Here is an 18,443-nt window from a genome sequence, read left to right on the forward strand (position 1 = left end):
AAATACATTTGTTAAGAACATACACTTAGAATTTCCACAGGTTTCTCTCAGTCTACTGCCATAACTTTGGCAGAAGATCGGTAGAACCCCTGGAAACAAACGACTAAAACAGTTTTCACCTAAATTATAGTGGCAGATCAGGAAAATACCATGGAAGTCCTTTGCATAATTTAAAGGAACAGGAATAAACCATTAGGTTTAAACAAGTCTGTTTCGTATTATGGTACAGTATTATGCCAACCATCTGTATTTCATGTGAGCAGTCAATGTTTTCAGGCCAATGTTGTGAATTGCAAATGGAGATCAGTGGTGCTCTCAGGGAACTGAAACTAAAACTGGTCAACTTTTGCTGGTTTTCCAAGTTGACGTACATGTGTTTATGACTTCAAACTTAAAGCAGACAAACCGTTACAATAGGCATGGGAAGGGAACAATTAAAATTTGAACAATCAAAATGAGAATTGTGACATTAATCCACTTCTATGTGCCTTTCAATATATTCAATCACCTAATTCCACCAGCTTTCCTCTGTTCTTCACCTCCTCAGTATTGCCTTTTAATGACTCCATTCCTACATGTCACAATGTAGCTAGCACCATCTTCTGTGATGGTATCTCTTCCTGTGCGCCGTCACCTCTGGCATACCCCAAAGATCCCACCCGCATTCCTCATCTACATACTTCATCTCGCTGATACTATCCATAAGTATGCGTTCAATTTCCATGTATACTAATGACTCTCAGCGCTATGACTGTTGTGTTGTCCATCTGTCTGTCAAACATCAAGTCCTGGAAGAGCCAGAACCCTTGTCCAACTCCACGCTGGCAATAGCAAAGCCATTCTATTCAGTTCCCACCAGAGGTTTGGCACACTTGGCTACTGTGGGGAAAGAATTTGTTAGGGCTTTGAATATCTATCCATTTAATCGCACCAGGTATACATACCAGGTGAAAGTGGGCTCTGGTTGGATACTGTTGGTCCCACAATCAAATTTTGCTCTGATGTTCAAGGTCCTGGAGGCTTTCCACCTGTTAAATATAAATGACTGCGTACAGTAAAGGAGTAAGAAAAGAAAATAACCTCCATTATTGACAATCTACCAATAGAGTATAGGCTTTAGTGTAGTTAATACTCTGATTGCCTGTGATGACATTGAACTTTTTTCCTGTTTAATTTACTCTGCTATCTCGGACTTGACATTTTGTGTCTTGCATTTGACCAAATATATATTTTAATTTTAGCTGCCCAACATTTTGAGGCACACTAGTCAACATTAAGGCTTGCTCTTTTGCCCCAATATGATAGTTGTGCTTCAGTTGGCAAAATACTATAACAACTTTGTTTTATCTTTGTGTGTTAATTGAAATCCTGTTTTGTGATGTCATATTTTTATGTTTACATGGTTATATGTAGCAATAGTACGTGTTCATTGAATGTACTTCATTGAATCTTTGCTTAGCTGATCAAATATTTGGAGAATATTTATTTAGGAGGCAGGCACTAGAAGAAAAAATAGATTTTAGAAATAACGGGGAAATAAATTGCTGACAGAGGATGTGTGTGTGTCTCTCTCTTTCAGCACAGGGGTGATGGGTGAGCAGGACTTGGTGCAAGTTCGGACAAGGGCTGCCGAGTTTTGGATGACCAAGTTTACGCAGGGCAGAATGTGGGAGGCCAGCTAGGAGCGTGTTGGAATACTAACGGGCATGGACGAGGGATTCGGCAGTGGGCGAGGGGCCGCTGCCGAAGGTGGAAATAAGCGGTCTCAGTTATGCCGCGGATATGTGGCCTGTAGCTCATTTCAGGGTCAAATAGGATACCTTGGTTCAGCAACAGTGCGGTTCAGCCTCAGACAGATGCTAGGGAAAGGGATGGAGTCGGTGGCTAGGGAATGCAGCTTATGGCAGGGATATTCCCAATATTTAATTGGAGAAAATTTCTGCTCATCCAGAACTGGATGTCGAACAAGCAGTCTGACAATTTAGAGACCATGGAGGGGTCGAGAGAAGTGGTACAAAGTAGAGCTGGGTGCCATCATGATACATGTGCAAACTGACGGCGTGTTTTTGAATGATGTCACCAAGGGGCAGCATATAGAGGAGAAATAGGAGGGGGCCAAGGATAGATCCTTGGGGAACACCAGAGGTAATGATGCAGGAATGGGAAGATAAGCTATTGTAGGTGATTTTCTGGCAACAATTAGATAGATAAGAATGGAACCAGGCGAGTGCAGTCCCACCCAGCTGGACGATGGTGGAGAGGCGTTGGAGGAGGATGGAGTGGTCAACCGTGTCAAAGGCTGCAGGCAGGTCCAGAAGGACGAGGAGAGATAGTTTACCTTTGTCACATTCACAAAGAATGTCATTTGTGACTTTGATGAGAGCCGTTTCGGTACTGTGACAGGGGCGGAAACCTGATTGAAGGGATTCAAACTTAGCGTTCTAGGAAAGATGGGCACAGAGTTGAGAGGTGACAACACGTTCAAGGACCTTGTAGAAGAAAGGGAGGTTGGATATGGGGCGGTAGTTTTCTAGCACAGTGTGGGCAAGGGTTGTTTTTTTGAGGAGAGGGGTAATGACGGCAGATTTGAAGGAGAGGGGGACAGTACCTGAGGAAAGAGAACCATTAACAGTGTCAGCTAACATGGGAGACAGAAAAGGAAGTTGGGTGGTCAGCAGTTTAGTGGGAATATGGTCAAGGGAGCAGGAAGTGGGTCTCAAGACAAGATGAGCATGGAGAGGTCAAGAGAGGAGATCAGAGAGAAACTGGAGAAAGATGCTAGGGCAGAGGGGAGCCCCAGGGGAAGTTTAGCCTGGTGGGCTAGGCACAATAATGTGCTGCGTGCATTACACCACAGCTCAATACATGAGACTGTTTGGTTTGCCAAGTGACAAAACAAAATGGTGCTGTCTGAATATCCGTGAAGTAAAAGTATGGAACTGCAGCAAGATAGTGACCAAACAAGGCCATAAGAGTACAAAAACAAGGAAGTTATGATGAACCTTTATCAAACACTGGTCCGACCTCAACCAGTGTTTTGTGTCCAATTCTGGGCACCACACTTTAGGAAGGACGTGAAGGCCTTAGAGAGGGTGCAGAAAAGATTTCCAAGAATGGTTCCAGGGATGAGGGACATCAGGTACGTGGATAGACTGGGGAAGCTGGGGTTGTTCTCCTTGGAGCAGAGAAGAATGAGAGGAGATTTGATAGAGCTGCTCAAAATTATGAGGGGTCTAGACAGAGTAGATAGAGAGAAATTGTTCCCTTTTGCGGAAGGGTCAAGAACCAGAGGACACAGATTTACAGTGATTGGCAGAAGAACCAAAGGCAACATGAAAACCTTTTCACGCAAGTGGTTAGGATCTGGAATGCACTGCCTGAGAGGGTGTGAGTTTCAAAAGGGAATTGGGAAGGGAAATAAATTGCAGGGCTATATGGGGGAAAGGGAAGGGCAGTGGAATTAGCTGAAGTTACTCTTGCACAGAGTTGCCACAGGTTCGACAGGCCGAATAGCCTCCTGTGCTGTAACCATTCTATGATACTATGATATTTTATTTTCTTCCAAATGCATTTTGACTGTAAGGGCCTCAGTTAGAGAACATAAAAAGCACAAGGGTTCCTCACTCAGCTGTAATCTGATAGGTTTGCAAATATGAGTGAGGATGGGAATGGTCTCTGCTGTGATGACCCCAAGTTAAAAAGCTTGCTGGCAATCATTGCCTAGGTTCACACATGAAGACTGGCTATTTAATCCCAAAGGGACTATCAGTGCTTATGGAACCATATGCTAATATAAAGCATCTGGTGCAGTTTAGAATGGAGAACGGCCCATGGCCTCCGAGCTGAGCTCGGAAAGAAAAGTTTTTTTTGTGTTTTTAAAATATGATTTGCACCCCCACCCTTGGGCCTAGCAATTCTGGATGCTAGGATACAATAGGACATTATTTTCATGTTAATGGTATATGTATGCCCATATTAAAACAGATTTATTGTATGCCTAAACTCACTTCTTCTGGAAAATCTCACAAGTGGCGGGGACAAGTGAGAAGTCGTTGGAATAGCTTCTGGAGCATTTCCTGCACCAAACTGTGGGGAGCCAGTGTAACGAAAGTGGGAAATCTAGGCCAGTATTTGTAGATTTGACAGATACATTCACATTAAACTGTCACCCATGTGGAACGCATAGAGAAAAATTGAGCAGGGGGTTTTCCCATCCATTAGTTTTAATGCCCAAGTACAAAAGACAAAACTTTGTTGCATGATGCGTGATCTAAATCTATAAAAATTCAAGTTCCTGAGATGATTGCTCAGATTTAGGTTTTCTGGTATAAGAAGCATTTCCACAACTGATTACTACAGGGTTAGTGTTGATTTCTTATCCTGGAACTCTCCTCTTCTGAGAGGACACCTTGTCCACAAAATTTAGCTCCATAGCGCCCGTCATGGTTGAATAGCTGGCAGTGTATGCACGCTGTGAGATATGGGTGTGAGACTTGCAGCAGTGTTAAGCGGGTGAGGTAAAGCTATGGGTATGAGGATTGATCGAGATTGTTGGTAGGTGAGTGATGAGAATGTGGTTTGTTGAGCAGTGTGAGAGGCTGGTGGTACAGTTGGTGGGATATGGCATTTGAAGTTGAATTTGCTGACCTTGACTACTCGTGTGAGATAATTGAACTTCTTGCAGCACTGCTTCCAGGTCCTCGGGGCTTGACTCCTGGGATTGACTGCCATGGCATCTGTTCCCACTGCCTTCCCAGAGTTTGTCTGGAGAGTCTTCTGGCCCCCTGTGGATAGAGGACCTCTACCTCCTCCACCAAGGCTTCCAGTGCAGCACCAGAGAACTTTGGAGAATGCTCTCTCCCATGTTGCACCATAATTCACTTTTCTTGCTCAGACTCTCTTTCCCAGCACCTGTTCCAACCAGAATGCACCTCCCTTTTAAGTGGTGCAGGCTGGCTTTAAGTGGTACTAGCCTTGCACAATCTTGGGCCCCCTGCTGATGCGCGCAGTCACTCAACAGCACGGTTAGCGCTGGCTGCACGCAACAATTGTGTAAAATAGCAGGCAGCACGAAGTTGACATGCTGCCTGCATCGGAAGCAATGGGTGCGGGTTAATCGCACATCGCATCGGTGGATTCCAATTTGCCCTCCCCCCCCCCCCCCCCTCCCTTGTGTTGATCCTTTGTCTTGTCATGGGTCTCCAGCTGTTTGATTCAGAACAGTACAGATTATGAGAGTCAGCCTTTTGTAAATTTGGAAATGTTATGGTATATACATATTGCACCACGAATGTTTGAAAACTTTGTGGATCATTTTCCAGCAAGTTGTTGAAAATATCAAAAATAGTATAAGAGAGCAGACTTCACTTTTTAAGGAAGTTTTGTTTAAGTTTCCAGACTTGTGTGATTTGCCCAAATTATTGCTTCAACTCAATATTTCAGTAGTATGTGGAAAAAAATTATAGCATTTCCTGCAATATAGAATCTCTGTCAGAAACTAATGCCAGTTAGGAGTAATGGTTTGAACTAACCTGGCATTGATCTCTAGGAGCTCTATGTTGAAACATCAATGAAGTTTGCGTGTATTACTGCTAACTTGTTGCATTGCAGTTGAAAACTAAACCGCTTGCTGCTTTTAAAAATATTTACAGACAATGTTTTAAAAATGTGTTATTTGATAGGAAAATAAAATTAAACCATAGTATTAAATTAAAAGTTATTTTTCTGCTTTAGCTGCTTTTCCATAAAAGCCTTGGAGGGAAAATATTTATTTGGGACACCAGTCACGCACATGGAAAATAGCAACAGTGTGCACCAACGCTACATGTGAAAACTGCCTGTCTTAGAAAAGGGACAGGCATATCTGAGCTCAAAACGATCTGAATATTCTAAAATTTGCAGATAAACATTGAATGGTCCGTCAGTCTTTCCTTCCTCATAAAATTGACAGGCTTTCAAAGTACAAACTTAGCATTATTTAATCACGGTTTCTCAGTTTGCCTCGTCTTTGCTGCTCTTTTGTCAGCTGTGGCTCAGTTGGCAGACACTCGCCTCTGAGTCACAAGGTTGTGGGTTCAAGTCCCACTCCAGAGACTTGAGCACAAAAATCTAGGCTGACACTCCAGTGTAGTACTGAGAAAGTGACATCCATCTTTCGGATGAGACGTTAAACTGAGACCTCGTCTGCTCTTTCAGGTGGACGTAAAAGATCCCATGACACTATTTTGAAGAAGAGCAGGAGAGTTATCCCCAGTGTCCTGGTCAATATTTAGCCCTCAATCAACATCACTAAAACAGAGTATCTGGTCATTATCACATTGCTGTTTGTGGGAGCTTGCTGTGCGCAAAATGGTTGCCATGTTTCCTATGTTACAACAGTGACGACACTTCAAAAGTGCTTCATTGCTGTAAAGTGCTTTGGGACATCCTGAGGTTGTGAAAGGCACTATGTAAATGCAGATCTTTTCAACCTTGGTAATGTCCCAAATTTTAAAGAAAAAGTTTCACGTTCATCACACATGAAAAGCAAATGAAAAGCCAGTGATCCTAGTTCTTCACATTCAGTGTTGCATAAATGCACTAAAGCGTGACATTGTCAAATTCAGTTATGACACAACTCTTACTGGAGTAGAGATGACTAGATTGTTCCCCTTTTTCAGATATGTGATCAATATAACTGCATACATGGTCATTCTTAAAGACTTTCAAATTGAAATAGAAAGAATCAAGTAGAAAGGAATTGCTGTATGCCAACACCCTGCACAGGAATTTACTGTTGAGAACAAAGCTGATTTACTTTTGATCCTCCACATTCACTGATGCTGAAATTGTTTACATTTTGCAGGATTTACACTGCAACGTTACTGAAAAAGAACAGTTGCTTCTCGGAACCAAGCTAGGTATGTTTTACAAATGTAATGTGCTGTATGTTCTGTTTTTAAATTAAATCCCATTGTGCTTCTACTGTCTCATATTATACACTATATGCCTTTTGGTGCAGGTTTTAACTTTTAAAATATCAAAAATGGCTAGCACAAACAGCATAGCGCAAGCAAAAAGGACAGTTCAACAGCTTAAAAAAGAGGCCAGTATTGAAAGGATAAAGGTAAGGAATTTGAACTTTGATGTAATAGCTCGGAGCTTTGTTTTATTTTGCTGTAACTGAAAATAAGTCTACTACAGAGCTTGTCATTTTCAAACAACTGAAACTGATGATGCTGAAGTGTTGCTTTGCAACTGGTGAGTCAGTCAGGTGTTTGAGCACAGCTCAGAAAAGCCTTGTTTGTATTTTAACTGCAAATTCAGACAGTAAGTTTGTAGGTTCCACAAAATCATAAAGGAATGGGGCAATTGTTCATTGATTTGATACTTCCATTATACCTGTACTTTAGCTTACAGGACTACTGCACACATGCAGCACAATTTACATAAACTCGTATACTGCTTTATTTTTTTTGGCAAGTTTTACCCTTTTCACCCCTCCTCTCCTGAAGGTGTTGTCACTTTCTGGGATATTGTTCTACTGGTATCAACATTACTGTTACTTCATCCAAATAGCTATTCCTCATGGGTGAGATTAGATGACACTGTTTTGGATGGCATCTCAGCTAAACCCAGTTCTGGCTGATATACTCCCCACAGACCTAGAGGCACTGAAATCATTTGCTGCCTCAGATGCGATTAGCTAACTCAACACAAACTGGGAATCAGTCAAATCTGGTGCGTTCTAGTGTTTATGGTTTGTTCTGTTTTATTCTGATAGCCATGCAGGAGGCATTGTTAAGTAAATGCATTTGCTTTCTTCCAGCTGCAGCTTTGCTGTAACTATTGGAAATGGTAATAATAATCAGCCTGTGGTCACCTCAAGAGTGGCCTCATTTTTTTCCAGTAGTGTTAAGCCCATTACAGTGTATGGGGAATTATGCAACAGTTCTGTAGCTGCAATAATTAGCAACTTACAAATTGCGCTGGTCCCAAACATGCAACACAGTGTTGCATAGGCAATAATTAGAATTATAGGCCTGGAATTTCTTCATATTTTTTGCTGGTAAAAATGGAATACATAGTGCCGATTATTTTTTTTAGCAAAGAAGCTCGCTTGTAAGTAATTTCTGCCACTTTTGAGCTGAAAGATAACTTCACGCTCGTTCCCTTGCTCTTTTTAGCCACCTTCCACCATTTGCCCATCGAAACCCTGCATCACTCATGTCCTTAGCTCTACCCCCCCTCCCCCCCACCCCAATCCAATAGTGCAACTAGCGAGTTTCCTGCTTTAATGCCACCAATGTGCTGACGTAGATTTACACGTGAATATGATTTCAATATAGCTGAGGAGTTTGAGCACTAAAGAGTCCCCTAACTTTTTTGCTGTATTTTGGTAATTTGCTTGTGAATTTCCCAGTAACGACATCTGCAGATATGGGGTCAGCTTCCACATGTACACTAGTAACTGTCTCAGACTGAACCAAACTGTTTGCAACCGCAGGATCCTATTTGACCACAAGCTGAGCTTCTGACCCCATATCCTCTCCAGCACTTTCCAGGCTAGGTGTAGATGCAACAACACTCAAGAAGCTGGATAACATCCATGACAAAGCAGTCCTCTTGATTGGTACCTTATCAACTAGCTAAAACATCCACCTCCGGCATATCGTGGCTGCAGTGTGAACTATCTACAGGTTGCACTTCAGCAACTGGCCACGGCTTCTTTGTTAGCGCTTCCCAAAACCACAGCATCCACTACCCAGGATAAGGGCAGCAGGTGCTTGGGAAAACCATAATCTCCAAATTCCCCTCCAATCACACCATCCAGTCTTGGACATATGTGGCCATTCCTTCATTGTCACTGGGTCAAAACCCTGGAACTCTCTACTTTACAGCATTGTGGGAGCACCGTCATCACATGGACTGTGGTGGTTCAAGAAGGTGGCCCACTACCACCTTCTCAAGGCAACTAGGAATGGGCAATAATTGTTGGACTTGCCCACATCCTGTGCATTATTTATTTTTTTAATTGAGAGTAGACAAAGGTGGGCCAAGCTATGATCTTTGCTTGGTGGTGGAGGAAGAGAGCCAATGTGCTCTGCTCAGTGGTAGGGAGGTAGGGCTGGCTGTGTACTCTGCTCAATGATGGAGGGGGTGCAGTCTATTAATGGTTGAGCTTTGGCCCAATCCCTGTTTGAGGGGAGGGACCTGTGTTGTCTGATATCTCTACTCAGTGGTGGTGGTAATCCCTGTTCACTGGTGGGTGGGTGCCTGGTTAATGTGATGTGGTTCAGTGCTGTGTTTCATTGCTGCTAGGATGGAGGTATTGTTCATTCTGTTCCAGGTCACTGGTGCTGTCATTCCACATTTGCTATTATTGTCTCTGCAATCTGACTTTTCAATGTGGGTTAGGCCGACATCTTCTCCATGATTGAGGGCTTTATTGGAAATGTCATTAGCTATCTTTATCCCTACTACAGACCGCTTCTGCTTTTGTTTGTTGTTGTGATCTTTGGCAGTCGCCAGTGGGAAAGGGCTGTTATTTCTGTTCAGTGTGGAGGGGCTTCTGGGATCTCTGCTCTACATGGCTAATTTCCACAATCATTCAATGTTTTTCTGAAAATTAGGATGTACACTACTCCACTAGATGGACTGGCACTTATCAACATGCTCAAACGACAGCCTTATTCTTAATTACTGACAGCCATATCTCCATTTCATGATCCTTCCAATTGGCAAGCTATTCCTACTCCTTTAGGTGGACTTTGGAAACTATGTGGCTGTGCATTCAGAGCCATGTACTTATTTTCATCGACTTCCGATAATTTTTTACATTTCTGTTTACCGATTTAAAATGACACAGATTGCTTTAAGGTTCTGGATTCTTTACAGTTTTTGTGATACTGAAATTATATATTTTTAAAGAAAATATAAACTGACAGCTAATTAAATCATGGCTGTCACATAATTGTAGGTCATGCCCCATTGTTGATTAGTCACAACATTACATTCACAGCACTACCAACACTCACCACTTTGAATAACTAATATATTAGATCTATAATTTTAAAAATCAGAATAAAAAGAATTTGACGGGGGAAAAGACATGAATATTAAAAATCTGTTATTAAAAGAGCAAACAACCAAGGAATCAGTATTTAAAAGAAAAATAACAAGTTAACATTTTGGGTCATCAGGACGAAGAGTCTCGCTCAAAATGATGACCTTTCAGATGTAGACTGACTTTGCATTTCCAGTATTGCCAACTCTCGCAAATCCACTCCGAGAGACATGATTTCAGAGTGAAGTACAGCATCACTCACGATAGAATGCCTAAATCTTCGGGATTTTTTTTGGGGGGTGGGTGGAAATACGCTATTTCCACTTGCGATTTAAAAAAAACTACACTTTGTACATGCACAGGATTGACAAGACACAAACATATGTTTTATTTTCATAGAAGCTGTTGCCATCCTCCAGCTATAATATACCACTGTAAACTGCATGTTGTGACATTTGCACATGGAGCTCAGTCGATAAATTTGCACCTCTGATGTCAGGATGGTATTGTTCTCTTGTACACCGAAACACTATTATTCTTCATTACAGACAATCTCTGGCACCAGCTCAATCTGACATACCACCATTGATTTCCCATGACACATAAGGCAAACGATAGACAAATGAAGACTGACAAACCATTCCAAATTATAGATATGCATTAGTGTCTCATTGATTTTACATTTATATATGGATGAACAAGTTCACCATTTATACAAATACCTCCCCAAAACTAGCTGAGATTTTGCCTTACATTACGTTCACAGCTATTTACCTTCCCCAGAAGTTGTACGTACTCTAACCATTCATTATTCTCGAAGTGTTGTGTACTTAATTCACACTTTTCACAACCCTGACAGTTTATATAATTTCACCTGCTTTATGGTACATCATATTTGTTATATATTGCTGCACAGTTGGAAAGTTTGTGATGTTTTAATTTATTCCCCAAAAAGATACTTGTTGGTTGTTGTACAATAAAATCTTAACCATATGCACTTAAATCACCAAGTGAGTTGGGGATTAGCACTGTGGTTTATACTCTGGCACAATGTTACATTTGGAGGACATTTTCATGCGTATTTTTATCCAAGACAACATTGCACTGTAAATATATAAACATTTTTAACAACAACTTGTATTAATATAGCGTCTTTAACGTAGTAAAACATCCCACGGTGTTTCACAGGAGCGTTATAAAGCAAAATTTGACACCAAACTACACAAGGAGAGATTAGAACAGGAGCTTGGTCAAAGAGGTAGGTTTTAAGGAGCATCTTAAAGGAGGAAAGAGCGGTAGAGAGAGACGGAGAGGTTTAGGGAAGAAATTCCAGAGCTCAAGGCCGAGGTAGCTGAAGACACGGCCGCCAATGGTGGAGTGATCAAAGTTGGAAATGCGCAAGAGTCCCAAATTGGAGGAGCGCAGAGATCTCGGTGGACGGGGAGTGGGGGGGGAGGGGTGTTGTACGGTTGGAGGGGGTTATGTTCTGGAAAGAGAAACGGTCAAAAGCAGAGTGAGGCCAGCCTGCGAGTGATGTGACGTCGGGGCCTCCGATCCACCGCCTTCTACCACTGTTTCTTGTGTTCTTATGTCAGTAATCGTTTAGTGACGTCCGAATGCGATTCCTGTCCAGAAGGAAAGGTAGTGGAATGAGCTGCCTGTCTTGAAACAAAGGTCAGCGAGGGGTCGGGTTGGGAAATAAATAACAACTCATGATTTCTACACCAAATATCATGATTTTTAAGAATTTGTTTCCTGATTTATGAGGCAGTAGGGTTGGCAATACTGCAATTCTGGCATTTTCTGTTTAACTGTTCAATACACTAACTGTTCAGTATACTCTTGTTTATATACATAAAATATTATTTTTGAAAAGCAGGTTGGTAATGTTGAGCAATCCAGTAACAGTTACAATCCTATTGAATTGTGAAAATCCCCAAATGTAAACTATTCGGCCTTTCTTTTTTGCAGGTTTCAAAAGCTTCAGCAGATCTTGTGCGCTACTGTGAGGAACGTGCCAAAAACGACCCTCTGCTCATGGGGATCCCAACCTCAGAAAATCCCTTTAAAGACAAGAAGCCTTGCATTATATTATAGTTAAAATCACCTTTGTGCTTTCTATTTTTTTTTTAATTAGACCAATATTAGAACAGATCTTATGCCCTCTGGTATCCACACAAAACAGTTTCATTTTTTTTTCCATGTTAGGTTTCTCACTTTTTCCCAAGCATTAGATTAGAGTAGGGAACTGCTTGTGAATTCAGACCAAAAAGATGTTAAAATGATGTTTATTTGTGCCACGAAAGACTAATGAAGATCGAATGTAATAAATAACACTTATTATATGCCTTTATATTTACCATAGAGTTTCCTATGTTAATGCAAAAGTGTGCAATTTTTAAACTTACAGATGTATTTGTTATATGTACTTAACTGAGACCAACATCCTAATTGTTAATCTTGAAATAGGTCTTTTTCAGTTCATTAAATGTGCAGAACTGTGTCTAAACTGCCCACTATCCCACTACTTCTGATTCACATCCCTCTGCTCACCTTGTCTTTGCAACCTAACCAAGCTTATGTGTCCCCTCCGACACTCTTTGGCCCTTTAACCTCTGGTCTTTTTATCTAACCTCCTCTTTTCGCCTCACTGTTGGTGGAAGAGCCTACAGCTGCCTCAGCCTGACACTTTGAGAATTCCCTCCTGAAACCCTTCCTTCTCTCTTCTCTCCACCTTTTAATAACTTCCTTAAACCCCAGTTTTTAACCATGCTTTCATTCACCTCTCTTAACTCTCCCACCATGGTTCAATATCCATCTCTTTTTATTTTCTGTAAAACACGTGAGAAAGTTTTCAGATTTATCGGCACAACCACTAGTTGAGACTTCCACAACCAACATTTTCAAAATAATAGAGGAGCTGGAGAGTGAGCGGACTTGTCCATTTCAAGCGCAGTGAACGCAGGACCTATGTTGTCTGTATCAGTGTTCAGTAACTCCAGTGCAAATGCATCACATAACATAACATAAGAATTAGGAGCAGGAGCAGGCCATACAGCCTTCGAGCCGACTCTGCCATTCAATAAGATCATGGCTGATCTTTGACTTCAACTCCACTTTCCCGCCCGATCTCCATATTCCTTAGAGTACAAAAATCTATCTATCCCAACCTTGAATATACTCAATGACTCAACATCCACAGCTCTTTCGGGTAGAGAATTCCAAAGATTCACGACCCTCTGAGTAAAGAAATTCCTCCTCATCTCTTGTCTTAAATGGGCGACCCCTTATCCTGAGACTATGGCCCCTGGTTCTAAACTCTCCTCCCAGGGGAAACAACCTCTTAGCATCTATCCTGTCAATCCCCTTCAGAATCTTGTATGTTTCAATGCGATCACCTCTCATTCTTCTAAACTCCAGAGAGTAAAGGCACAATCTACTCAATCTCTCCTTATAGGACAACCCTCTCATCCCAGGGATCAATCTAGTGAACCTTTGTTGGACCGCCTTTAAGGCATGTATGTCCTTTCTCGGATAAGGAGACCAAAACTGTGCACAGTACTCCAGGTGTGGTCTCACCAAAGGCCTGTACAATTGTAGTAAAACTTCCTTCCTCTTGTACTCTAACCCCTTTGCAATAAGGTCAACATGCCATTTGCCTTCCTAATTACCTGCATGTTAACTTTCTGTGTTTCCTGTATGAGGACACCTAAATCTTTCTGAACACCAAGATTTAATAGTTTCTCACCATTTAAAAAATATTCTGTTTTTGTATTCTTCCGACCAAAGTGAATAACTTTACATTTCCTCACATTATACTCCATTTTCCCCCTTATTGCCCACTCATTTAACCTGTCTATATTCCTTTGCAGACACATTGTGTCCTCCTCACAGCTTACCTTCCCACCTAGCTTTGTCGTCAGTAAACTTGGTACGTTGCACTCAGTCCCTTCATTTAAGTCATTAATATAGATTGTAAATAGCTGAGACCCAAGCACTGATTCTTGCAGCACCCCACTAGTTACAGCTTGCCAACTGGAAAATGACCCGTTTATCCCTACTCTCTGTTTTCTGTCCATTAACCAATCCTCTATCGATGCTAATATATTACCCCCAAACCCATGAGTCCTTATCTTGCGTAGCAACCTTTAGTGCCACCTTATCGAATGCCTTTTGGCAATCTAAAAATGTACTACATCCACTGGCTCTCCGTTATCTACCCTGCTAGTTACATTCTCAAAAAAACTCTACTAAATCTGTCAAACACTATTTTCCTTTCACAAAACCATGTTGACTCTATGAAGTTTGGAACCTTTCTGTGTACGGAAGTGCAGGTCAGATCTATGCATGTGAAAGAAAAGTTAAATACGTAAAAATAAAATTGAGGAGAAAATGTTGCCTCTCAATACAGCAAATAGGTTGTAAATGTTAACAGTTGAATGTTGCAAAGAGCATTCGATAACTCACTGGCATGCAGTTTGAGATCGATAAGAATAAAGCTTTGTGTAACCGGATTATGTTTTTTGAGGAAGAATATTTGCAAATCCACCAACCCTGCTTTAATGCTTCCACTTGATACATTTGGATCTTTGTTCTTCGGTAGTTGCATCCCACTGCTGTCTCTCCCATATTCTTTTCATATCTCTTTTTGTATCTAAATTTGGGAAATTGGCAGCATGATTTTAATTTCGAATGGTGTTCAAAGAATTTTGTATCTGCAGTATTAGCCATGGCATTGCCTTAGATCAAATTTGCCAAAATGAAAACTGCAATGCAAAGCTCATCTTTACCGGTTGAATGGTATTATATTGCTTGTGGACATTATATAATGGCTGTAATGGTTATAACAAAACCGAGCACACTTTCATTTGAATTCCAGGAGCTAGCTCCAGCATTTATGCTATTAAATTCATTTTCAGTAGCCCCGCACCGACGTATAGACCCATTTTACCCCAAGGCGACGAGTCTGCCACCACCTTGTAGAACAGTAGATTTTAACAGCATAAACATCTGGTGCCAAAAAGAGCCACATTGAACACGTTGCCTTATAACCTATGATATTTTACAACTGAAACAAATTTTTAATTCGTCCATTAGAATTCTTATCAGCACCAATAAAGGAAAAAAGAATAGCAGCCAAAATAGCTATTTGAAATATCTCAAATTTATATTAACAGATCTATTAATCATACCATTGCCTTATGGATTTCTTATTTTCTATTCAATTTGTAATATTTCAGATGAAAACTTATTTGCATCCATTAAAATCACCTTTCACTTGCATGTGAGACTTTGACAATCTGTTCAATACAATTATATTACTAAATAGTCGTGACCAAGAACTCGATTTATTTCTGATGATTTGCCCATGATGCAGTTTATTATCCTCTAAGACCAAGATCTTCTTGTCATTTCTGTTCCACTCTATGTTTAGCTGGTCTACTGATACTTTGCTTAGGACAATGGAGCTCCCACCTCTTGTGCCTGATCCTTGTTTGTCCACCTTATAAGTAAGTGGATAACTGAAATCTCTCATCATCACTACCTTAATGAGTTGATGACAAAGCTGCAGATCCACTCCACTTCCCTTTCTTGGCTCTGGGTCTAACACTAGAAGCGCTTTGGTATTTCTGACAAATCCTTGTTGGAGCCAGAATGTTTCCCATTATTTTCTCCACTTGCAATATCCTCTCGCTCCACTGCACTTATTCGTTTATTAACAAAGATGGCAACTCCACCCACCCCCTTGCATATCCTATCATTTCTAAACAATATAATTTGAGGTATGTGAAATTCAGACCCAACAGACAATCCTAGCCACATTTCTGTGAGGGTCATCAGCTGTATAGAATTCACTTGCCACTCAAGTCATGAGGCAAAGATCGTTCCTGAATTAGGAGGCAAAGATCACTCCTGAAATATTTCTAAACTCCATGGTGCAACAAGTTTTAAACTTGGAAGTTCTTTTACAAATCTTTTGAATTATTAATTTTTGATTCTTTTTAAAAGATTAGCTGAATTCTTTAGAAAATACAATAAGTTGTTTATTAAATGGAAAGGTTTTAACTTAAAAATCCTTTGACTTGCAATTTTGTTTATTATACAGTTCCACTCATTCCTCTTTTCATTTGAACTATTCCACAAGTCAGTTTTTCTTCGGGATTACAACAGTTGCTCTCAAATTAGAAATTTGTAAATAAAATTTAAGTTATTACCCCAGTGTGAAAGATGTTAAGATTTCAAGCTAACATTCTTATTAGATAAGTTGCTTCTACTTAATGATTTTCACACTGACGGAGGTGAATGAGGAGGACTGGCTGAGGACATGTCTGGGCTTGCGTTCTTGTGAACCTTGTATTGAACAGATGTTATCTCTGGATTTTGTTTAGCGAGGAGGGGTTTGGTGGTGTTTGCTGAATTGCATTTTAAATGGAAAAGTTGTTTCAGATTTAACCATGTGCAGTGATGCGTCAAATTTTAAATGCCTTAGTATGAAGGAAAAGAATTATGAAGTATTAAGATTTTGTACGCAGAGACTGGACTTAACTATTTCAACGCCTTATATTTAGTTTAATTCTGTTAATGTTGAATGAAAAGCTTAATTGCCACAATAGCGCTGTTGCCTGTGAGAGTGGAGTCTATATTCTACTCAGTTTTAAGATACTCAAAGACTTAATCTTTCTGTGGCCAATAAATAAGTGAATTGTTAGAAAATGGAAAGAAAAAAACTAAAATGAGTGCAGTAAGTTAGATATCTGTCCTTTCACCTCTGGGATCTGAGGTTGAATCCATCCAGCCAGGCTGATGTGATGTGTTTCGCGCTGCTGATTGTAAGGATTGTGTGTGAAATTATGTTGAAGTAATCACAGTCTGGTTCAAAGTGGGCATAGATCTACAGTTCAACACGAAGTTGCCAAACACATTCCAATATTGTAAAGATGGCTATGGAAATTTAAAATTCACACTAGTACATTTGGTGGTTAAGATGTATTGGCGCACAGTTTTTGCCATACTCAACCTTGGACATACTTGATTGGAATACTGGACTCCAATAAAATAGAATACTCTTATTTCCCAATGCTAACATTCCTCCCTTTGATGCCCCAAAAAATTTCAGAAAAGTCAAAATGATATACAAAATGTAATCAGACTTGAGTCTGATTACATTTATACATGAGGACTGCTTGCCACTCAGACCCTATAGCCATAACACACCATGATGCCCATTGGTGACTATTTTATCGCCTCAGAATTAATATCCATATCTGCCATTTAAAGTTTAGACTAAATCTCTCAAGATAGTAGTAAGAAAAAATGCATTATGTTTTCTAACACTGATTCTGTATCATTATTTGAACTGAGTCATATATATTCATTTATTCTGTAGATGTTGTCTTTCTGCTTCAGACCTATTTTCTTTTGTTTGGTTTAATCCTTGCCATAAAATTAAGTTCCTCTTTACACAGATATGTTGCTATTTACCTTTTTGAAGAAAAAATCAGTACTACAACTTCCAATGATTTTTCTATTAATACTATTTGCCAACACTACCAATTATTAGCAAATAATTTTGTATATTTTTGTCTTTATTTCCCCAATTCCACTTCGTGAAAAGGAAGATGCTGAAATTGTACTCAGTGCTGTGAATGTGTTCAGTATTGTGGATGCAGTTACTCGATTCATTTTATTAATAAACTCATTGCATTTTATAACTTCTGTTTCTTGATTTTATTAAGTGCTGATAAAATGTTCTTATGCACTTGTGTCAGTGTAAGGATAGGTCCTACTTAATTACCTAAAGTGAAAATGAACCTGCCTTGCATGCTTTCTCTAATCCTCCTCCTCCTCCTATAGAAACCTAGAGAGGGACGTCCAGCGAGATACTCACAACTTATATATAAGCAACATGCTGTAACTGCTCCATGGGGAAACAGGTACAGATAGCAGAAGTTCTATTTTGAAGTACAGTAAACTGCATAGAAGGAGTGAAATTCTTGGAAACAAACGTATTATCTACTGGCATTGGGTATAAAAAGAATTAAGTCCACTTTGAAAAAGGACTGAATATGATGATTATGCGTCTCATACAATGCCCGTTTCATAGGAGAGCTAAATATCTGGAGCTGCCTGGATACTCTGACTTCATTATGGTGCTTTGGCTTCAATTGCATTTTTGGGAGGCACAGGGTCTCAATGCCACAGGTGATAATGAATCACATTATAAAGTGCGATGTGTAATGGGTGCACTTGTATCACAGCAGCAGACTCATTTAAAGCCTATGAAAAACCAAAATGGTGTGTCTTCCATCAGGATAAGGGAGCCAAATTTAATAGCGTTGGCAGGAGCCGGTCTCTTGGAATCTGACCTAAAACAGTACCACTATAAAAGTTGCTTTAG

The 18,443-nt window shown here is 40.3% G+C and overlaps 1 protein-coding gene across 8 annotated transcripts in view; it reads left to right on the forward strand.

The window, feature by feature from the left end:
* The window catches only part of LOC139268607 (guanine nucleotide-binding protein G(I)/G(S)/G(O) subunit gamma-12), a 213,817-nt gene extending 196,060 nt beyond the window's left edge, over positions 1-17,757 (forward strand). For all 8 annotated transcript variants that reach the window (XM_070886996.1, XM_070886997.1, XM_070886995.1 and 5 more), the window contains 3 exons: positions 6,845-6,899; positions 7,001-7,105; positions 12,017-17,757. In XM_070886996.1, coding sequence (XP_070743097.1) covers positions 7,025-7,105; positions 12,017-12,142 — 207 coding nt within the window. In that variant the 5' untranslated portion in view covers positions 6,845-6,899; positions 7,001-7,024 and the 3' untranslated portion in view covers positions 12,143-17,757. The remainder of the gene's footprint in view (positions 1-6,844; positions 6,900-7,000; positions 7,106-12,016) is intronic.
* Positions 17,758-18,443: the final 686 nt, after the last annotated feature.

Source organism: Pristiophorus japonicus, chromosome 8 (assembly GCF_044704955.1).
Source record: "Pristiophorus japonicus isolate sPriJap1 chromosome 8, sPriJap1.hap1, whole genome shotgun sequence".
Lineage (NCBI taxonomy): Eukaryota > Metazoa > Chordata > Chondrichthyes > Pristiophoridae > Pristiophorus > Pristiophorus japonicus.